The 23737-nt window shown below is 47.4% G+C and overlaps 1 protein-coding gene across 10 annotated transcripts in view; it reads left to right on the forward strand.

Annotated features, from left to right (window-relative positions):
* Window positions 1–23737, forward strand: part of erc1b (ELKS/RAB6-interacting/CAST family member 1b) — a 170281-nt gene that overhangs the window by 43952 nt on the left and 102592 nt on the right. For 3 of the 10 annotated variants that reach the window (XM_027020550.2, XM_035527781.1, XM_035527785.1), the window contains 6 exons: window positions 2735–2872; window positions 6544–6684; window positions 9486–9626; window positions 10018–10053; window positions 12919–13112; window positions 16274–16285. In XM_027020550.2, coding sequence (XP_026876351.2) covers window positions 2735–2872; window positions 6544–6684; window positions 9486–9626; window positions 10018–10053; window positions 12919–13112; window positions 16274–16285 — 662 coding nt within the window. The remainder of the gene's footprint in view (window positions 1–2734; window positions 2873–6543; window positions 6685–9485; window positions 9627–10017; window positions 10054–12918; window positions 13113–16273; window positions 16286–23737) is intronic. The other 7 variants (XM_035527783.1, XM_035527786.1, XM_035527788.1 and 4 more) reach the window with 3 other exon arrangements.

Below are 23737 nucleotides of genomic sequence, written 5' to 3' on the forward strand. Positions count from 1 at the left end.
TCTGTCTCTTAGGTTCTGTTGTTCTCGCCTTCATAACTTTTTATTTCATTTGGCTGAATTTTGCTGGCTGATCATTTAACCTAATGCATAATACAAGTTGCCATTTGACTCTATACACACATGGTGTGGACTGAGTGAAATAATTATGCGTGTTGTATTTCGTGACCCAGCTGTGCAGGTTAACTGGAGATTCTATTATGAACGAGGTTAACAGAGAGAAGAGGACATGCAGTTAATCAGACTCGTACCATACCCACTAGGCAAGACATCAAAGGGAAAAACTTTCCAAGACTATAAAGTGCATGTGTGTGCGAGTGTTCGTGCGTGCGTATATTTACAGAGGAAGACAGCTAAGTGGTGTGTCCTGTGACAGACAGGTGGAGCTGTCAGTTAATCTGTCAGTCGTGTGGCTGATTAATGAGAGTCTGGAAATGTTTTTGCATGCTTATCACTGTCTCATTCTCTCTCTATCACCTGCGCGCGTGCACACACACGCATATACACACACATACACACACACACACACACACACACAGTACACACAGTTTTGATGTCCTATTGTGCGTTATATAGATTACGATTTGTTTGTATAGTCCTGAGAGCGCCATGTCAGTTTCACACTCACATTCATCTTCCCAGCAAGGTGACTTTGCATCAGGAGGGGATGTGAAGGCATGTCCAGACCAAACTCTCCGACTACCAGCTGACACTGTGGGCCTCCGTGGGCCTGCTAACACTCATTCTCATCCTCGCATTTAAAACACCTACTCGACTAGTTAAGTGACTGAACCCCAGACATGTGTCCAAACGTGTCTGAAATGACTTAAAACGCTAAACGTTGCTTGTGGGTGGGGACACACATCTGTAGTTCTTTGAAATCAGGGTAAGTTCGTTATTGAGTTGTTTTTTTTTCTTTTTCACCCTCTCCCTACGTTTTCCAATTTCATCTGTTGCTTTCTTTGAACCCCTTTTGCCAAAACACTCATCCTTTTAATTACACTCATAAGTTGACACGTTATCTCTCTCTCTCTCTCTGTGATCACCCTGGGTAGCGTAATTAGTGCACTGCTGCTGATGTTCTTTCTGGGCCCTTTTAAAGCCCAAAAAGCCTGGCTGCTGTTTTTAAACCATTACGGATGGCATTATCCGGAGACGGCTCTGACCCCAAACGGGGCGGCAGACATGGTGAGGGGGTGGCTGAGTAGGGGAGGACCCACTGCCACTGACGAAGGTGGTGATGATGATGATGATGATGATGATTATTCCCGAGGCCACGTGTCCTCCACACACTTCTCACTGCCACTGACGAAGGTGGTGATGATGATGATGATGATGATGATGATTATTCCCGAGGCCACGTGTCCTCCACACACTTCTCACTGCCACTGACGAAGGTGGTGATGATGATGATGATGATGATGATTATTCCCGAGGCCACGTGTCCTCCACACACTTCTCACTGCCACTGACGAAGGTGGTGATGATGATGATGATGGTTATTCCCGAGGCCACGTGTCCTCCACACACTTCTCACTGCCACTGACGAAGGTGGTGATGATGATGATGGTTATTCCCGAGGCCACGTGTCCTCCACACACTTCTCACTGCCACTGACGAAGGTGGTGATGATGATGATGATGATGATGATTATTCCCGAGGCCACGTGTCCTCCACACACTTCTCACTGCCACTGACGAAGGTGGTGATGATGATGATGATGGTTATTCCCGAGGCCACGTGTCCTCCACACACTTCTCACTGCCACTGTTCCCTCGTTTTTCCTCATTACCGTGTTAATTTAGTCCTATTTAGTGACTTTACCTACTCTGTTATTGGCTGGCTTTCTGCAGCGCCGTAGCCATGGCAACTGACCCATCATTAGTGGAATCTCGTGTTCTCGTTGGAAACGAATGAGAGGGAGTCGTGCTCATTGGCATATTTACTGTGCTTTTTGTTCTCCGAATCCCGATGGCCTTTTACGTCCTTCCATCGGGCGGACGGACAGAAATGCACGGGCAGTTTACTGACGAGATTTGTGGGGCTTTATTGATGGTGGCGTATTTTTCAAAGTGATTGGGAGTGGGTGGAAAAAAAAAAAAATCAGGAATAGCAACTATTTATCAAATCCGTCAGTGTTTAATTGAATGTGAAATGAGGGACAGGAACAGTCGGTCTTTTCATTGAGCTGTCGCGGGATGACGAATGGAACAGCGGTGTGAAATGCCCATCTCTCTTGTCACTTCCCAGCCTCTGCCCTGTTCTGGCTTCACAGCAGCCGAGTTTTATGGGGAAAATTAGCTTGGAATGTGCCTCTAATGAGGTCATTATTTTGAGTCCAAAAAAGATAACTTAATTTCTTTCCTCTGCTCATAGTAAATGTTTATGAAATGTGGTAATCAATGGTGCTTAAATTAAATTATGATGGGTAAGAGTTTTAGTTAACCATTTGTGTCTGGTAACTGCATTTGAAATGGCATATGGATGCATATGTAACTGTATCTTAACCTCAATGTTGTCATTACATATATGCAGGGGACATGTGCTTTATTTCTTCTCAATGCATATATGTTCTAACTCTCATACTGTCTCTCTCTCTCTCTCTCTCTCTCTGTGTGTGTCTGCATGCATCTCTCTCTCTCTCTCTCTCTCTCTCTCTCTCTCTCTCTCTCTCTGTCTGTCTGCACGTATCTCTCTTTTTCTATCTCTCTCTCTCTCGACATGTGTGTCTCTGCAGATTGAGAACCTGCAGGAGCAGTTGAAAGATAAGGAGAAACAGCTGAGCAGTTTGAAGGAGCGGGTCAAATCCCTGCAGGCTGACACCTCCAACACGGACACAGCTCTCACTACCCTGGAGGAGGCTCTGGCTGAGAAGGTGTGTAAGAAAAAAACCACCACACACCCAGAGTGAGAGAGATGCACAGATGCTTCCTGTAGATGTTCGGAGTCATGATTCTGTCTTTGTTTTTCCTTTTCCCTAAAATCTAAATAAGGACTGTAAACACTGGGACTTTGGTCTTGTTCTGTCTGCATAAGTGTAACTGTGTCACTCCCCTTCACATGATCCTCTGTGTTCAGCTGCCATATTTGTTCAGAATTCAGATTTTAAAAAACAAACACATACGACAAGGCATCAGCTCCCATTGTTTTGCTGTGGAGGGAACTAGTAGCCACTAAAATGACAGTCAAATCATAGTTTGTTTGTTTGTTTGTTTGTGTGTGTGCATAGTTCATGTTTTAATCTCTATGATTATACCACAGTGAAGTGTCTACTTGTTTTCTGTTTATTTTATTTCTCTAAAGCCTTATGTTTTACTTTAAATAATGATTTTTCGAAATCACCGACTGTAAGGAAAAGTTATACAGCAGTAAAGTGCGTGCATGTATACATGTGCGTGCACTTGTGTGCGTACGTGTGTGTGTGTGTGCATGAGAAAAAATAGAAAAGCCAAGATTACTCTGTCAAGGATTACTGTCACACTACTCCATAGCAGGACTCAGCCCTGCTTCAACTCTCTGTACAGTGACAGAGTCAAGAGTCCGATTCCATTCTCACCGTCTCCTGTGTCAACAGCGTTGTCCAGGGGTTCGTGTTTACGTTTTGTGTGTGTGTGTGTGTGTGTGTGTGTGTGCATGCATCTGTTTGCACACACTTCACTGAGTGCATATTTTTTGTGTGTGTGTGTGTGTGTGTGTGTGTGTGTGTGTGTGTGTGTGTGTGTGTGTGTGTGTGTGTGTGTCCCCAATCCCCATAATGTGCTCCCAGCCTCCACTACTGGGCTTCAACCTCTTCAGCCTTGCTTCTCTTTTACTGCTCCATGTAGTCAGTGCAGCTGCACAGTGGCACATAAACATACATAAGCGAGGCCTGGTTCCACACTGTCTGGAATCTCACTGCATGGCCAGAGATCCTCGTCTAAATCTTGTCATGAGAGTTTCACTGTGCCATTGAATACTGTAGCCATTTGTTGTAATGGTCCCCATAATTTCTCTCTGGGAATAAAGTCTTTTGTTTCCCAGAGAAGGTCCTGTAGCGTGTAGTGTCAGCCATCTAGTAGATGATGCCTCAAGCTGAAGACAAGAAGTTGCTTGACGGTAGACACTAGGCTGTCCATAGGTTGCTGACTACTAAGCACGGATACCTGCTATTACTTACTGATACGCACTGATGCCCGCTACCACCCACTGATGTACCCACTGATATCTGCTACCACCCACTGATGTACCCACTGATATCTGCTACCACCCACTGATGCACCCACTGATATCTGCTACCACCCAATGATGCACCCACTGATATCTGTTACTACCCACTGATGTACCCACTGATATCTGCTACCACCCAATGATGCACCCACTGATATCTGTTACTACCCACTGATGTACCCACTGATATCTGCTACTACCCAATGATGCACCCACTGATATCTGCTACTACCCAATGATGCACCCACTGATATCTGCTACTACCCAATGATGCACCCACTGATATCTGTTACTACCCACTGATGTACCCACTGATATCTGCTACTACCCACTGATATCTGCTACTACCCACTGATGCCCATTAATATCCACTGATACTCGTAGAGTACTGGCAACATGTGATTGGTATAGTGAGTAACACTATACAAAACACAGTTTTACCTCTGCTTTGGGGGATTGACATTCAGTCCCCAGTCTGGGCAAGTTTTCTGTGCTATACCAGCTATAGTCCTTGGGCAGGACTCCCAGCAGTGCACTCGTCTGCCTCTGTAACGTGATAGAAAACTGTAAGTTGCTCTGTACAAGAGTATCTGCCAAATGCGTAAAGTGTAATTAATACTGATTAATACAAATAAGTTCTAACCACTCCGGTTATTAGAATTGCATTAAGTATCTGAGGTCTGGCCTATGAGCTGGTTGTCTGGCTCTTACCTCTGTCCTGGCACTCCGAGCTTCCAGTCTCGTCTTCCTCACCTACCCAAGTGGAAACTGAGTTTGTCACGCATCTACTTGGACAGACTATGCCGCCTTCTGCTTTTGACCTACTACTTTGGACCGACCCCACTGCAGCTAGGCTGTTCACAAGCAAACCTCTTTTTTGGGTTATACACGACATACACTCTTACACACCTCTAAATGCTTAAATGCTTACTCTGATGCTCTTCACAGTCTCGGATTTAGTCTCGGGCATTCTTGCCATCGTGCCATCCCTTACACATGTAGTCATTTACAGACTGGATCACACCCTGCTTATATCCACAAACATCTGTCCTTTCGTACGCTCCAGACAAAGACCAACACACTCGTTAACCCTGGGTCCATCTCCCAGACAAACACGCACCCCACCCCATCATCTCTCACACACACACACACACACACACACACGTCCGTAGTCCTCTGTATTAAAAGTGCAGTCTGGATCCAGGCTGGCACAGAGAGGAGCAGTCATGCTTAATGTCACAGTGCAGCACAGAACAGCTGGGCCAGGACCGGCAGCCCTGGGAGAGTGAAATACACCCTTCACGACGAGAAAAACAGAGCGGGCCGTGAAAAAGCGCCGTGTTATTAATGTCCAGTTCGACCGCTCCCTGTGTGAGTTTTGGCCGGCCGGGGTGTGAAAGTGCCGGGGAAGGACGCGCTCCGCGATTCCAGTGGCTTTCACAGGCCATAGACAGCAAACAGAAGCCCATGCCAGCAAATTCCCGCTTCAGACCTCTTACTGTTTCAACATTATTACATTCACTTTTTCCCCTCTTTCTCTCTCTCTCTCTCTCTCTCTCTCTCTCTCTCTCTCTCTCTCTCTCTCTCTCTCTCCCCCACCACACACACACACTTCATAATAGAGGTGCTCTTCAGTGGTATGCTATTAGTGTGTGTATATAGTATGGTGGTCTTTCACCCTTGAGCGGCTCTGCTGGACTTTACAGAGTCGGATCTGACTCATTTGTATTACACTGAGTTCACTCTGCTTTCCGAAAACACTGTGTTGCGGCTTGCTTGTGCTGCTTAGCCAGAGTTGACACACGTGTGAAATTAATGAATCGTGCCCACCACCCCCCACCCTTTGCACATGCGCATACACACGTGTGCGCGCACACACACACACACACACACACACACACACACACACACACAGTATGGGAGTATTAACTGGCCAAACATGGTCAACCAACTCTTCTTTTTTGTGAATGTTGATTGTTGGGTTACAGTGGTGTTTTTTATTCCTTGAATTTCACTGGTGTGGTATCCGTCTCAGAATGTACATTTTATGATTTGTGACAACTTTTCGAAATGTAAAATCTACACTGTATGCTTTCATTTTGTTGAATTAAACTCCCTTTCCAGTACAAACATGATAATGCATAAAAAAATACCTTTACTGTCTGCTGTTTTCTGTTTAATTGTGAAATGACAAAGTAGATTTAAAAAATACTGAGCTGAACTTTGGCGTCATTCCCTGACTTGTAGAAATCTGAGAATCAGAAGTCTTCCCACAGCCTCTGCTCGGCCGGCTGCTTTAACATGCAGGTTTTGTTTGCTGTTTGTGTGTGTTATGAGCAGGAACGCATTATCGAACGCCTGAAGGAGCAGCGGGCCCGGGATGAGCGGGAACAGAGCGAAGAACTGGACAGTAACAGGAAGCAGCTGAAGGAGCTGAAAGAGAAAATCACCTCACTGCAGGGGGATCTGTCTGACCGTGAGGTGAGACATGCGCGCGCACGCACGTACGCATGCACGCATGCTCAATCTCTCACCGGTCACGGTGATTAAATGTATACGTCTCTCTGGCCAACCACATCAGACAGTGCTTAAACGTTTAACTGTCTCTCACGATTGTCTGACCAAACACTGGCTGGCTGAACCGTCTAGAAACTGTTTTGTGCCTCATCTTTTCTGACAGGCTGTTTGTCTGATAGACAGGTGTGGGTGTTCATTGACTGACGAACAGCTCAGCACTAGCAAAGTCTCCTCAGATGTAGAAAAAGCCAGCAGGTGCACATAAGAAGCAGGCGGCGCAGAGGACCAGACATAATCTCTCCTGTGTACTGGTTAAAGCTGGGGTTGATTTGCCGAGACAGCGTTCCCAGATTGGGCTTAAAGGGCAGACACCACTCTGTGAGTGCTATTAGTGAGCGAGCACCCACTGCTACCGATGCGTACAGACTCCGCCCCCACAGCCGTCTGGCCCGCCCCCAAGGAGCTGAAGAGTGATGAAAACCGACAGCCTGGACCTGAAACACTGTCAGTTGTCTGTGTGTCTCTGCGCGTGTGTGTGTGTGTGTGTGTGTGTCTTTCTGTGTGTGAGAGAGCGCGAGAGAGACAGGAAGATAAATGGCAGTTTCTGCACGTGAGAGGACTTACCCCTCCTCCAAGCCCTGATGCTCATTTCTCTTTCTGTCTTCGGTTCCACTGTGTCGTTTGCTTGAGCTTTCTCATTCTTTCTCATTCTTTCCGCTGTTTCTTTTGCTTCTGACTATCCCCCCCCCCCCCAGAAAGTATATATACAAACAACCCCTTTTGGTCAACAGACTCGCACACACGTGCTCCTGCACAGTCAGACATACAGATCCTGTGTTTACCAGAACTATTCTTTTGTGGGTGGTTTATTATTCATGTTATTCTTGTGCTCTGTGATCTCCACATTCCTCTCCGCTGTCTGCGCAAGAGCAGCGGCAGCAGCAGCAGCACACCAAAACCACTTCCCCACGTTGCCTCCTGTCTCCTCTCCCTCCTACCATCAGCACCCTCGCCCACCGTCCTGGCCACTAACGCGTCCCTCCTACCATCAGCACCCTCGCCCACCGTCCTGGCCACTAACGCGTCCCTCCTACCATCAGCACCCTCGCCCACCGTCCTGGCCACTAACGCGTCCCTTCCCCATCAGCACCCTCGCCCACCGTCCTGGCCACTAACGCGTCCCTCCTACCATCAGCACCCTCGCCCACCGTCCTGGCCACTAACGCCTCCCTCCTACCATCAGCACCCTCGCCCACCGTCCTGGCCACTAACGCCTCCCTCCTACCATCAGCACCCTCGCCCACCGTCCTGGCCACTAACACGTCCCTTCCCCATCAGCACCCTCGCCCACCGTCCTGGCCACTAACGCCTCCCTCCTACCATCAGCACCCTCGCCCACCGTCCTGGCCACTAACGCCTCCCTCCTACCATCAGCACCCTCGCCCACCGTCCTGGCCACTAACGCCTCCCTCCTACCATCAGCACCCTCGCCCACCGTCCTGGCCACTAACACGTCCCTTCCCCATCAGCACCCTCGCCCACCGTCCTGGCCACTAACGCGTCCCTCCTACCATCAGCACCCTCGCCCACCGTCCTGGCCACTAACGCGTCCCTCCTACCATCAGCACCCTCGCCCACCGTCCTGGCCACTAACGCGTCCCTCCTACCATCAGCACCCTCGCCCACCGTCCTGGCCACTAACGCGTCCCTTCCCCATCAGCACCCTCGCCCACCGTCCTGGCCACTAACGCGTCCTGGCCACTAACGCGTCCCTCCTACCATCAGCACCCTCGCCCACCGTCCTGGCCACTAACGCGTCCCTCCTACCATCAGCACCCTCGCCCACCGTCCTGGCCACTAACGCGTCCCTTCCCCATCAGCACCCTCGCCCACTGGGCTTTTCCGCTTTACTCTTCTGTCGTTCGCTCCCCTCTCTCTCTCTGTCTTGGTGTTAGGTGCCAGTGTCTGTCCACCGCTGTGTCTTTGTGCTGTGCGTGGTCGCAGGGATGCTCTTCCCATGCGGTTCCCCTGACGTTTCTCTAGCAGACGTGTGTCCTCTAGTGCACAAGCAGATCCCATGATGCACCGGTCCGCTCTCCTCCTGCCGTGCCCCGGCCCTGCGGTGTGGCTTTCGTTCCCCCTGCTCCCGTTTACCCCCACCTCCGGCCGCGGCGGGACTGGGAGTTCCTCGCTACCGTGTCAAGTGTGTGTGTGTGTGTGTGTGTGTGTGTGTGTGTGTGTTTTGGAGTGTGAAATTGCGGGGCTCTCTGGCTGAAAGCGGGAACGCTGGGAAGGGCTTCACGGATGGAAGCCTGTATCTGTTGCCGGGAGTCTGAAACCCAGCTTTGGAAATGGAAACCCGTTACGGACCCTACTCTTGATTTGTCCCCTATTTATAATGGTGTGATTTACGTCGGCGCACTGACGTTTCGAAACATTTAGTGGCCTTTGGGTTAACCTACACTAAATGATGCCCGCTTGCTGACCATTATTTTAGTCTGTAGCACGTGTAGTGCGGTTGACGGGGCAGCTGGCTGGGGTTTTGGGCCGCATGCGTACACGTTTTTGGGCCGGGTTCGTGTTTTGTAATGAGAACTTGCAGTGTGACGTTAGTGCGGCCTCTGGTTCTGCTTAGTGTCTTTGGCCTCGTGTTGCATAGTTTTGGAATCCGTCCCTTTGGTGGGATCACCTCACTTCCTTTTCACCCCCTTGTCTTTCTTCTCTCTCTCTCTCTCTCTCTCTCTCTCGCTGTCTCTCTCTCTCAGGCGTCTCTGTTGGATCTGAAGGAGCATGCCTCATCACTCGCCTCGTCTGGTTTGAAGAAGGACTCCAAGCTCAAGAGTCTCGAAATTACTCTTGAGCAGAAGAAAGAAGAGTACATGAAACTGGAGAACCAGCTCAAGAAGGTGAGACCGACCGTGGACCCGGCTGAGCCAATCACGTCCCCCGTACTGCTGCTGGCTACCATGCTGTTTCCTACTGAAACACGCTTGGCGTCTTCAGCCCCTCCTCACGTCCATCCTCACTGGTCCATAATCACTGCGGCGTGCTCTGCTGTGCCAGACCTGATGCTGATGTGTTCTTCCTTCATGCGTCCTCACGGCCTATGCCTGTTTTTTCTGTCAGTCTCGGTTTTCCTCCTGCTCACGTCTCCTGGTTTTTTCACCCCCTTCTCTCCTGCCTCTGTCCTCCTCCCGTCTCGGTTGGTCTTCTGTGTGATACTAACGTTGTGTCTTTCATTTCTTTTGACCGTCACACTCTGGACCCCATTCCCCCACTCCTGCTTCTTTCCCGAAGCACACTGACCACATGTCAGACCGTCACTTCAGTCCTGTAAGTGCATCTTGGTGTGGAAAGCCTCCCTCAGCACACTGCGTGCATGTGTTGTGCGCTTGTTTGTGCAACCAAAGCACTATTATGAATGTGTAAGTAGTGGGGTTTGCTTGCATGAGCTCAACGCTTTTCTGAGGTTTTTTTTGGCTGTGTGTCTGGGTGCTTGGGTGCGCGTGGGCATGTTTGGAACTGTGGCGGCGTGTGTAGAGAGGGGTGGCAGGTTTCCGGGATGTTTTAAGGCCTGCTCGCATGAGCGCTTTGCGTCTCTAAAGCCTGCAAGTGGTCTAGCTGTCGTGAGTGGGTTTACATCCTCCGCAGTGTAGCACGGACCCCACCCACTCACGCCATGTAACGTCCAGTCCCGAGTTTGCAGGCTGTCACATCACATACTACGATTTTGGTGTGTGTGTGTGTGTGTGTGTGTGTGTGTGTGTGTGTGTGTGTGTGTGTGTGTGTGTGTGTGTGTGTGTGTGTGTGTGTGTGTGTGTGTGGACCTGTCCAGTGAATGTCTGTGAGAGTGCACGTATGCTAGCCTTCAATCTCGAACATGGCGGAAGGTGAGTTTACTTTTACACATTTCGATTCCCTGCCTGAGAAATGAAGCCATGTTTAAACACAGCAGGTTATGAAAGGTCTCAGTCCCTCTGATCACACAGCCGCTTTTAAGCTGTCTTCTCACGGCTTTGTCCGTAAATGGCAGCGTTGGCTGGCAAGTCTGCGTTCGCACAGGCCCTCGTGTAAAAAAAAAACAAACAAAAAAAACAACATGCCGGTGATGACTTACTGACAGCGCTGTGGGTGTCTGCTGTGATTGGATGAGCACTGTGATTGGATGAGACAGTGGGGGTTGCGGGTCCTGGCCGGCCCTGTGTGAGTGAAACGCGTGTAGGTGTAGGGAGGTGTCTGCCCAGTGCTGGAAGTGGAGCATGCACCCCAGCACAAGAGCGTGCACACACACACACACACACACACACACACACACACACACACACACGGGAAACATCCTTTAGCTAGGATATAGATATAGACGTTTACTATGTCCGGAGGACGCATGCTGTGTGCATTAGTCAAACAGGCCTCACTAATACCATCTCAGTGAGTGATGGCACTTTCCCTTACACTACATGTACTCCTATATGCCCTAATATAAATGCACATACAACCCACTTCCTGTCAGAAGCTTCTTTCTGCTGTTGTGCAGTTGAGCAGCTCTACAACATGGCGTGTGGAACCCAAGAGCACTTAACCCATGTGATGACAACAGTTAGCAACAGCAGTTATGACAGTTTCCTGTCTGCTCTGACTCTTTCTTCCACTCTGTATCTGTCCTCTGTTTTTGCCTTGATGGTCTTTTTTCAGTCCGTGCTCAATGTAAAAAAATAAATAAATCAAAATGTATTTATATAGTGCTTTTCACAACAGATGATGTCACAAAGCAGCTTTGTAAATGTCCAGGTCCAAGCCCTAGTGAGCAAGCCAAGGCCCTTGATTGAGTGATTGCTTGTTTTTGTTTGTTTGTTTGTTTATATTTGTGCGCCTGTGTGCGCAAACACACACACACACACACACACACACACACACACACACACACGTAGGTGTGTGTAGGATTGCATGTTGACTCCTTAACACTCTCATTTTGTCATACTCGAAACTGGGGTCCATCCACAGGGAAGCCAAATCATCTTGGCGATAGCTATTATGTTATAGCAGTTATGTTTACTTTTCTAATGGTCTTGTCTGATATATATTATTCTGTTCCAGACTGTACACACACACACACACACACACACACATTTATGCTGGCTTGTCTCAAAATCCTCCCTTGTGGACGACATGCTCTTGGCGGTCAGCATGGAAACCTTCTCAACCTCAGGCCTAGACATTAAAAAAGCAAATTAGAGGGGCCTAAATGTCGCCTTCAAATAATATCCTCAATAAAACAGAACAGGCCCCTTTCACAGCGAGCCAGGCCCTGAGAAGGCTCCACACGCCCCCAGAAGCGGTGGCAGCACTGCATGAGCTCCTGCTCGACCCCTGGGCGCTCTGCCCCGCGGAGCCGCAAGACCCCTGCGCCTGTCTCAGCTGTGCCATGCTGTGCGCATGCATGATGTTGAGTGTCTCTGTGCTACTACATAGTGCCATGCTGTGCGTGCGGAGCCAGACCATAACCACCACACAGACTGTGTGCTGCCCTTATGCTGTCTGTAGAGTGTATTAGAGAGGACACCTAGCGCGTGCCGTGTTTGGAGTGTGCCGCTCACGCTTCAAGGACAGTACAGCTGTATCCGTTAATGCTTTTACTAGACACTGACTTCTTCTTTGTTTTGTTTTTTTTTGCATTTGACTCTGACTGTAATTGCTGAGTGAAATGTTAATTAATTTGATGACATCAACATGATTGCATTTCCACTGCTCACCATCACACGCTCATGCGCTTACTCTGAACACAGTCGGCCTGTTGTGCGGTCATGGGCGAGGTGACACAGAGGCTGCAGGTGCGAGTGGGTGTTTGCCACCTACACACACACCGTCCCTGACACTCCCCAGGCCAGTCTGGGACGCAGAATCCTGGCGGCTGGCAGTCTCGCCAGCTGCCGCTATGTAGCTTTACCCTTCAGAAACTGGAAAGAGCCATCAAAGAAGTTAAAGATACAGAGAGAGACCTTAGGAGAGCGGACACAAGCGTCCAGCTTTAAAGATTGCTTTTATTACATTTTTATTTAATCTTAATTTTTAAATGTTCGCTTTCATATAAATGATGAGCCTGAGCAAATTGCTTTGGTTTTTGCCACTTGGGTGGAAAAGGGGATGCCGTGCCATCACTGTGTGTACATGCTTTTGCTCTGCTGTGTGTGTGTTGTGTAGGCTCAGTCAGCGGCTGTGGAAGCTCGGGCCAGCACAGAGCTTGCTGAGCGCATCAGCGCGCTGGAGCAGGACGTGTCACGCCACAAAGAGGATGCTGGGAAGGCCCAGGCTGAAGTAGACCGCTTGCTGGAGATCCTCCGGGAAATGGAGAATGAGAAAAATGACAAAGACCGCAAGATCAGCGAGCTGGAGCGGTACGTACTTGCGTTCACACACACACACACACACACACACACACACACTCTCCTCTCTCTCTCTCTCTCTCTCTCTCTCTCTCTCTCTCTCTCTCTCTCTCTCTCTCTCTCTCTCTCTCTCTCTCTCTTATACACACACACACACACACACACACACTCTCCTCTCTCTCTCTCTCTCTCTCTCTCTCTCTCTCTCTCTCTTATATACACACACACACACACACACACACACACACACACACACACACACACACACACTCTCCTCTCTCTCTCTCTCTCTCTCTCTTATATACACACACACACACACACACACACACACACAGGACATGTGCAGGGAATGGAAGTTACCGTGCAAAGGTCTTAGGCCACCCAAGAAAAGTGTGGTTAAAGCAATTTATCAGGGCAGTAAGTGTTTATTTGATCAAAACAAGAAGTGGTTCCATGTTTAAATGCTTCCAAATTTCTTAGTTTTTGTTTTTTCTCTGTCCAAATGACCCCAAACAGCTTCATTATGTTGAAGGTGGAGCTCTGTTCCGCTGGGGGGCGGGACTCTGCTCTGCCTTGTCTGTGAGTGAACAAAATGTATTTAAACCGTATTAGGCTGAAAGATTTGTTGCCAGTCTAAAGGGAACTGCTCTAGGTCCCAAAAGAACCCAAAAGGATGCAGCATGTACCTGGGCATTCCACTGACGAGTCATATTTAAAATGTTTATTTTCACTAATGTCTTTGTGTGGTTGTGTGTGGCATATGGTAATGTTTTAGCTGCTAATAAATAGCATATTTATTGCCTTGCAAAATACCTTATAACTCCTTGGCTGGATAAGGCTTTTGCACAGTACTGGACATGAAAACATTTTTCTCCCTGTCTTTCAGAAAAACATTTCTCTCACAAATGTGCAACATTTCTACACTTCTGCAGTCTGTCAGTCATACAGTGCACATTGGTGTGTAAACGCATGTTTGCCGTTGGTTACCTTCTGTTATAAGTGTTACATTCGATCATTGCATCATTGGCCTTCAGAACTGGGTCCAGACCCATAGTAGAGCTCCAGAGCTTGTTGTCCAGTCCTACCAAAGCTTCTCAGATGCTGTTTGTGTATACATTTCTTGGCCTGCTGCACCATGTCACAACTTTCTCCAAGTGCTGAGTGTTGTGCTCTTTCCTGGCCCTGCGTCTTGTGGATTTTGGGACATTGTGTGGATTGGTCAACTTTTGTTTGTTTTCCTTTCTCTGTAAATCAATTATGTTTCTGTTTAATCTCCAGTTAAGCATGCTGTCTTTATGTCCCTCTCTGTGTGTGTGCATGTGCGTGTGCGTGTGCAAAGGGTTGTGAAGGGTTGTGCTCACACCATGTGTTTGCCGGAGGTCATCACTAGGCGAGAGTCTAGGACAGTGTGCCTCCGGGCAAACTACAGCTCTTAGAATAAGTACTCTGGGAACTCTGTTGCTGGCCTGACACACATAGATCCTGGGTGTATTTTCAAAACCTTTAAATACCCATCAGTCCATGCTGCACAGATATGCTTTGGTCTTGTCGGAATTGCAGCATGTGTGGAGAACTTGTGGAATGACGCGTCTTCCTTCCAACATGCCAGCTGTTACTTCTCGTCGCGCATCAGGAGAAAATATGCACGTGTTCAGGTCTCCGCGCCTGCAACTGCCTTGCCAAGTGTCCGTGTTCAGGCGTGTAGCCTCTTGTCAGCACGCGCGTTTGTGCGTCCACATAGCCGTGTATGTAGTGTTTTTATAATTGGCAATAATTAAACAGAGGCGCAAACAGATATTCTCTCTCTCTCTCTCTCTCTCTCTCTCTCTCTCTCTCTCTCTCTCTCTCTCTCTCTCTCTCATCTTTGCTCACATAAATAAATAAACCAAAATGAATAATTGAGATTCTACTGAGCTTAAGCACAAAGGAATGAGCGGAGAGGTGGACAGACATTTCTGGGCATGAGAACGAGCGAGTCCAGGGGTTCGTGTTGTCAACGGTGTGCACTGAATGTCATGTATGCCAGGCCTTTCCCAAGCTTACCCCCAGTCAGAAACCCCTCAGTAGGGACCAACATACCTCTGACAAGGGCAATCGGTTCATCAAAGCTTCTCTCTGCTGCGGCTTCCACAGTGCATGTGTTGACTCAGCGAAATGAAGTCACGCGGCCATCTTTGTCATTCACTCGCCCCGGTCCCCTCTTTCTTCAACGCTAGCTTTAGGAGCAAAGGATTATACTTGAAACGCAAAGCAGATACATCATTTACGTCGAGGGGAAATAAAAGTTCGGAAACTAACACGGGTAGCGTGGGAGCACAGTGCTCAGAACCTGGAGTTAACCACGTCTTCGTGGTATTGTCCCGAACCCGCATGGAAATGGTACTCAGTCAGAAGCCACGCGTTAGTTTAGATGCAATCGTCACAGCCTCCTGGCACTGGAGTGTGACTTTCGGCACACAAAAGTTTTCGTAACAGTTCCCAGTCCTTCTGCATCTTGAGTTCGTAATCAAGGCGGAGAGTTCTCCTTCAGGATCTGCGTCTCTGTCTCTCTCGCTCCATCTGTCTGCCTGCGTGTGAGAGCGAAGGAGAAGGAAGAGCAACACGTCTGAGGCAGTCCTGGTTTGAAATACTCCCTCAAAGACCCCTGAGAAGAGCGCAGGTTGAACTCTGCCACTGAGACTTTTGTTTCCAAAATGTGATGGCAATTACCGATGCTTAAGAGGCCCTGAGTGGTGTGACAGAGAGCATGAATGAGGAAATGAAAGCTTATATACTAGTGAGCAGTTAAAGCTCCAGATAGAGACGAGAGGTTTTTAATGTTGTTCATTTGTCCTGTAATGTTGTTTGTTTTTAAATGCTCTCAGACCGATGCATTTTGTCTTCGCAATGTGCTCCATCTTTCTGTGCATGGTTTTGTTTGTCTTTGTACGCGTTTGTAAATCATATGCTAAATAATTGTTTTGTCATCGATATGATCAAGAACACCGATTTCTTTTTCCTCTCACCAGCTGTGTGTACTGTTGTTCTGTCTCGAGTGCTGTGCTGATGCATTGTCACTTCAGAACCTGATTCATGCCAGCTTTTCTCAAGCCGTTTCTCTCTCCTCCTCCCCACCCCCTACTCTCTTTTTCCCTTATTTATCTTTACACTGGAACGCTGTCTCGTCATCTCAGTTTGGCGTCAAGGTTAGTATGGCCCGCGTTTCCTGCTCTTTCTCACCGCATTTTCTCCAGCGTACGTTTCCTCTGCGCTGGTCTTCCTGGCCTGCTGTGGACCACCGGTGCCGAAGGCATCCTTAGCACACCTGACTCGCTGCAATAAAGGTGAACTGTGGGCCGAGGGCATAGAGGTGCTTGCTGGAGGGTCGTAGAATGAATTGCCAATTGTGGAATTAACAGAATGGTGTGAAGTGTAGTCATGCCCGTGGGAAAGACACTTAACCCCAGTTGGCCCGTGCTACCCTGTCATCATTGCCTTTGACTCCTGCTTCAGGTTTTTTTCGAAAACGAGAAATTGGACTGACCTGCTTTGATCAAGAGTTAAAAGAAAGAAGTGAGGAACCAACAAAGGGGTCTAGAGCTCGAAGAATTTGGAATGCATTAGAGACAGACAGACAGATAGCGAAACACACAAGTGATTCTTTCCAGAATGTTTAATTGGATTGAGTTCCCATCAGTCATTTGTTGAACCCTTGACTTTGGCGCCAGTACCTGCTAGCCCCCACGACCTCCCGATCACAGCACTCTGCTTGCTGTTTCTAACACTTAGGTTTTTCTGCAACCCCAGACAAGAAGGTAAAATTCTTTCAGGCATGTTTGACAAAATTATTGTACCTCTATGATTTTTATTTATTGTAGGGACAGCGGAGGGGGCGCTCAAAAGAAACACCACGAACTGAGCACGGTGCTTTGATATTTTTCCATGCATAAAGGCACGTCATTATGAAAAGAAAATCATGTCACTCTGAAATTAATTCTCCCCAGTGGTGTGGATGTCTCAAGAACTCCCAGTGCTCCAAATTAGTCCACAAATGGTTGACAGTAAATGTGTGCCCTGTCCTCTCATACCTCTCTTTCCCGCGCTCTCGCTCTCTCGTTGGGTGCCATAGGATATTTGCCTCCTCCACCCGCACTAGTTTTGAGAATAAGGTTAATGAGAACAATCGATTCAGGCATCTGTTTGCATCACCAGTGCAACATGCAGTCTCTGCGTAATCCTTAGAGCTGCACTCCTTATAGTTGAAATGTCTTCCGAAAGGCTACTGCATATTAACAGCAACCCGAGAACACAGCAGACTGTGGGGCAGACTCACTGAATCACTAACTATGCACTACAGCTCAGCCTCTTGGGCTGGTATGTTTAATCTCTTTTCTTCGTTAGAAGCCACTCCATGGGGCAGGAATCGATCAGGTCTTGGGGTAAAGTATAAGATCTGTGGAGAACAGAACCTGAGGCGCTCAAAGAGAAGCAGCCCCCACTGTTTTCCACAACTGCCAATTTGCTGTTCGCAGCATTTTATCGCTTTGACCTGTTAGTAAGTTAACTGTTGCCAAACACTGTTCATGACTGCAGGCGTCCATGTGTTGTTTTTTTTGGTCAGCAGTCTTTGAAAGGGGTTTCATGCTATCAGCTACCTTTTTGTGATAGCCTCCATCATTTTTTACCGCTCCTTTTACAGTGCGGTTTTTGTGACGGAGTGCGTGTTTGAAATGGCTAAAATTGTCTGCACAGGAAAAACGGGGTTTGTTTAGTAACGTTTATGGAAGACGTCTGTGGCTCTGTGGATGAGTGAGCTGTTATGATCTGCTGTGCTGTGAAGTTAAACCATTCAGTCCTTGCTGAGTTGATGGGTACATACTCTCACCTACAACTTTGTCATAAACACCACTTTATTAGAAGCACCTTGTAGGTGTACAGTCACTCTGTAGCCCATTTATTATTACACACAGTGATGTGTGTTAGCAGTTTGTGTTAGACACCAGTAGCGCTTTTAGTGGTCAGTTTCTGACCACAGGACCACTGCTGGTTGGATGTGTTTAAGTGGCGGTCTCTTCTCAATCCAGCAGTGACATAAACACATTTAAAAATCCTAGCAACAGTGCTACGCCTGATAAATTTCATATCAACTCAACACCCGCAACCATGCCATCACCATGGATACCATGGAATGGTATACCACCCAAATAATATGTGGTCAGCAGTGGTCAGAAACTGACTAGTAATGAATGGGGTAGTCATTTTATGTACTTAATGAAGTGGCCAGTGAGTGTAGGTACGAGTGAGGGAGTTTTAGTAGCGTCTGATGAGTGTATATTAGTGGCTGCGCAGAGCTAGTAATTGTTGTCAATGGAGCAAGTGATAACTTCGAGGCCACAGCAGCTTAGAATATTATTTGGCTCAGTGCACTGGTCTCCCAGTGGCGTAAAGGAGGGATCATCACACACCGATTCTAAGTGATTCCCGCTGTGGCGCTCTTCACTGTTTCCGCTACGCCGTAGAAGTAACTGGGAATGTTAATAGAGCACAGAATGAAACGGAGGAGTGACTTAAGCCCTATTCGGGCAGGATTAGTTTTACATGGGGAGGTGGGATAATGTAATTATTATCTGCGTTCCTGAGTGATTTTAGTGCCTTCCGAATCCGCCGTGTCGGTCATTTTTACGGACTGCACACTTCCACGTCAGGAAAAATTCTGCCATCTCTTACCTACTGTAATATTGTTGGTAAAAATGACCTAAAGTTATTTGAATCCCTTGGGATTTGCCAAGTCATCGAATATTCTGTCGTATCCTCTGGAAACAGAGTTTGCTGGCCTTTGTGAAGCATGGAAGCACTCTTTGGAATTTTTTTTTACCAAAGTTTTTTTCACAGGAGCGACACTTTTTGTGGCTTTAGGCAAATTTCTAATGCATGTGTGTAGCCTGCTAATGTACAAACCCAAGTTTATTGAAAAGTGGTTTTATTAAATATCAGTATTTTTCATAGGGGTGTGTGTGTGTGTGTGTGTGATTACAAATGAAGGAGGAATTTGGACTGCATCCAAGTCTACTGATTTATAGTAGACATGGATAAATAATGTTTATTAATATTTCGTGGCAGCAATAATGTTTATGACCACCAAAAGCTACATATTATACACACTTATTTTGTGTACGACAGCAATGTGTAAACTGAGTAGCCAGTCCCATCTCAGTAATTTCTTATCTTGCACAAAGCAGTGCAGAGGTGTTGTGGTAAAAATACTTCACCGACATATGTCCGGAAAACGAATTCTGAAAAGTACTTTATAAAAACTATAATGCTTCTCTTTAAAGGTGTCCATTAAACAAATGCTTTTATGTATTATTGACAGTTTAATTAAGAAAAATGGACTGTATATGTATTATGGGGAATATGAGTCGGTGAGTATACTCAATGGATAGCCCCCCCTGTTGGAACAGTATTGCTCAAAATGGCCCTCAGGCAAGTTGGGTTTGAGCCCTCTGGATTACAGCTTTTCTTTCATGTCTGCACCTTGGTCGTTATGCTGTTGATACAACACAGTTTCACCTCATCCAGTAACCGTGGCGAAGTCCTGAGATCTTTGGCACACGTGTTTTGCTTTTATGGCTACCACTTCCTGTTCATTTCATCGGATGTGCATCAAGAACGTCGCTGTTTGCTGCACAGATCGGGTAAAATGCGCCCGCTCTCTGTCCCCCTGCCCCTACCCCGCCCTTACCCCGCCAGTACGCTTTCCCCTTTATTGAGTTGAGCATGGCCTCCATGCTTGCACCCAGGTCCTAATTAGAGACAGCCTTTTGTGGCACTGGTGTTGCCCTGCGCGTCGCTTCCCGAGTTAGGTCTGGGCCACAGACCTACGTGCAGACAGGGAGGTCTGTCTCCCCGAGGCCTGCAGCTGTCTGTGTACGACAGGCTGAATCTGGGCTATGCCGCCGTCTGTTCTCTCTGCATGGTTCCCAGTTAGTTTTGGACAGCCTGGCCTGGGGGCCAGACACATGATTAACTTGATTAGTCAGAGAGCGCAGGGGGTCGTTGTCCCACAGAATCTCTCTGTGCGTTACGGCTGCCACAGATGGGAAAGGACAGATGTTGGCATGTAGCTTGGCATGCTTGGGGACGGACCACACATTAGCTGGGCCGGGCTGCCCCAGAGCACACCTGGCCGTAAGCCTTCACACAGCTGGTTCTTGGCAGCCATGGAGTCCAGCTCTGTCAGCCTCAGAAAGTGCCGCTTACCACAAGCAGAGCCGCTAATGTCAAGGCCGTGCTTTGTATTTCATATAGTGTAGCAGTCTGGCAGAATGGCTCTGCACCAACACTGCTGAGCTGCAATATTACCTCTGCTCCCCCCTGCTTCTTGGGAAATGGCCACATTCAGGAGAACATTTGGAGGAATCTCCACTATCCTGTTCTTAATGACTTCCAAGCATTCTGACATGCCAGAATCGATGCTGGAGATTGTTGGCCAACATGAACGTGCAGATGGCATAATGGACGAGGACATGGTAGACAGGGAGGGAACGAAACACCCCCCGCCCCCACTGTTTTGAGGAAGCATTTCTTTTCAAAGTGTTGATTTTGAAGCAGCAATTTTAACCAGCTTGGACAAGCCCAGTTTGAGTTTGCGGTTTAGTCTGTGTTGGACTACGAGTGCATGTCAGCGCAATAGCGCGAGGGAGTTTAAAAACACGACATTAAAGCTCAGAATGGCTTGGATGAAAAGGCTATAGTTTACTCATCTCCTAGGCCACTCGTAAACACAGGCTGGATCAGTAGTGCGAGTGCCTTCTGTTTTCTACCTTTTAGTGCTCGTAATAGCATGATGGATTTACATCACGCTGACTTCAGTGTACATTTATCTAAAGACTGCACCTCTTTGCCATTGGGTCTCATTTTGTCTTAGTAAGTGTTGGGCCTGATTGAACTGGGGTCCTATTTTTTTTAATGGTCTTTGGAGAGTTTCTCTGTGGCTCTCCTAGAAGCAGTGGCCTCTTCTGCAGCTTAGTCACTGTATTGTTCGAAATAACAGCTGCTGCATATATGTAATAAGTTTAAATGAAATAAGACACAGAATGCATCCTTAGACATGGTTTTAACACCCAAAAAGTCCTAAGCAAACTGTGGACCAGTGGCTTTTCAGAGAGGTATTTAACTGGTGTAAGTTTCAAAGGATTCATGATGCAGAAGTTACACAAAAAACATCTCAAAACAGTGGAAAGTTCATGCTAAGTTTCATCCATGCTTTCCAACCAGGATCTTCAGAAAGCCTTTTCATGTCTTACCCTGTAAACATTGCCTAAAGCTATCTTTAAAATAAATTTTTAATGTAGCGATCTGGACCAGCATAATAAATGTAATATTTTAATAACTCTCCAGTGTTTGGAACCTGTGTAAATTATATTAAAGAAAAAGGAGAGAAAAAAAATGAAACGCTTCCTCTTATCGTAGTAAATCATAAACAAAAGATATTAGATATCATATTAAATATAAGATTGGTGGGAAGAAACGTTTGCACCCCATATCACCATATTAACGTTTGAGTACCATATAATTTTAACATTTGCACCATATCATGTGTGTCATGAGTGTATGCCAGTGCAAATGTGCACACACACACACACACGTATGCAGCAGGCAGGTTGTGTTTGGCGTGGCATGGTGCTGAAAGATCTCAACACTCCATAATTCTGACTGGGAGCAAGTGCAGGAAACTCTGAGGGGAAAATCAAAGCATGGCATATTTATCTTCTGCCTCTGTAGGTCATCCAGCACTTGCATCTTGGGTTACAAAAAGTTTTATACCTCTCTAACACTCAAACACAGACGCGCGCACACAACCCTGTGCGTGTGTGTGCGCGCGTGTGTGTGTCTGTCTGTCTGTCTCTGTCCTCCCGTGAAGCCGAACCAATAGATAAGTGTAATGAGAGCTTTTCCAGAGCTGATGTCAAATGGCTAGCCGCTCGGCGACTAGACGAGGGAAGGTATATGCGATGCTCTGATGCTGGGTTTTATTTTGAGAAAAGGGAAAATATGCATCTTGGAAAAGACGTAATAAAGGAGGTATTCTTCCCAGCCCGTAAATGAAGGCCCTTTCAACCAGGCTCACAGAGGACGGGTTCAGTCCTCCTGCCATGCTGTAATGGGCTCATCTGCTGTTTTGAAAGCAGTCACTACCCTGATGGCTTCCACCTTCGCAGGGAAAGTTATCAAATTTTCACCCTGAGAACAGTCTGTTAACATAATTATTGGCCACGTGGAGATAGATTTACTGTGTTTGTTTTACTGTGTGTTCGCGTGCGTGCTTGCATGCGTGCTTACGTACGTGTGTATGCATGTGTGTGTGCCCATGCTGTGGTAATGGAATTCCTGTCCAGTTTTCCTCCATATTTATCAAATGTTTTGCTCCCATATGTAGATGTTACGGACAAGGCCTTTGTGACCTTGTTTTCACGGCTGTTGCATTCTGTATTCGGATCACGGAAATAAGCGGCTGACATCTCCTAACTGAAGTTAATCTTGTCTGTTATGATCCTGCACTCTCGCCCTGATCTGCGAAACAGCCCATTGGTGTATGGAAACCAGTAAAGGGGTAAAATTGGCCAGATTAGGTCTGTCACCACCAGTTATGTGTAGAGAAGTTTCTTGCAAAGCTTGACAACGGAGCCAGCCACATAGTGTGATTCTGAATCATTATAATCGGTGCCATTACACCTTCTCCCATGGCCCAGGTCTCTTCTGCTCCAGTCTTTAAGGGCTGTTTTCCAAATCGCCGTCCTTCTGCAGTAAGTCTGAATCAGACTCAAACCCGACCCCGGTCAGCCCTGGCTCGCTGTGATGGTTTTGCCTTGCCGAACTCGCTAGAAGTCACGTCAGAGTTCAGATAATCAAGAACCTGAACTAGGAAATCCTTCATGGCGGTCAGTTGCTTATTGACAGCTATACTGAGCCAAGATCATGATCCCTAATGGGGAAATTGCACGTCTCGACCTATTGTCCGTACACAGGACTCCGCTCTTACAGGGGGAGTGAGTGTACCTTACGTTGCAGTGGGATTTTGGCAAAGCCGCACAGTTTGGATAATGAGTTAAACTATATGACATCAGGGGTCAGCGTTGATGGATATTAATAAACATTTGAATTGAGTACAATACTGCACAGTGTATCAAGAGTGTTTAGCATACAGAATGCAGCTCACTTTGAGGAGAGAGGGGCTTACAGTTGCCATGTACAATACTTAGCAAGTCCTGCATAGCTTGTATATAGTAGAGTTATATACCTTGTAAGGTTAGCTGTACTGTTTGCACTTTCTGTTGTTTTTGAGTCCCGGTGAGAGTAGTGTCACCACACACATTCTACTCACATGTGGTTCCATACTGCCAGACAGTTTAAATACACATAATCCATCTATACAGCAGTGAACAGTAATGACTGGAAGTGAAACCTTCCCCCCTGGCATACTGTTAAACTTAGCGCACGTATGGCAGAGCTAGTCCTTTCTCTGCCACAAGCACACATCCATCCTCCAGAGTGTGGTTAAGGGTCGTTGTTACGGTTTGATCCTCACAGGAATCCTCCTGCCCCTGTGTCTGACGTGGAGAGCCAGCAGGCTGCGGCTTTCCCCAGCTTCTCGTGAA

This window comes from Electrophorus electricus, chromosome 7 (genome assembly GCF_013358815.1).
Source record: "Electrophorus electricus isolate fEleEle1 chromosome 7, fEleEle1.pri, whole genome shotgun sequence".
In the NCBI taxonomy this organism is placed as follows: Eukaryota; Metazoa; Chordata; class Actinopteri; order Gymnotiformes; family Gymnotidae; genus Electrophorus; species Electrophorus electricus.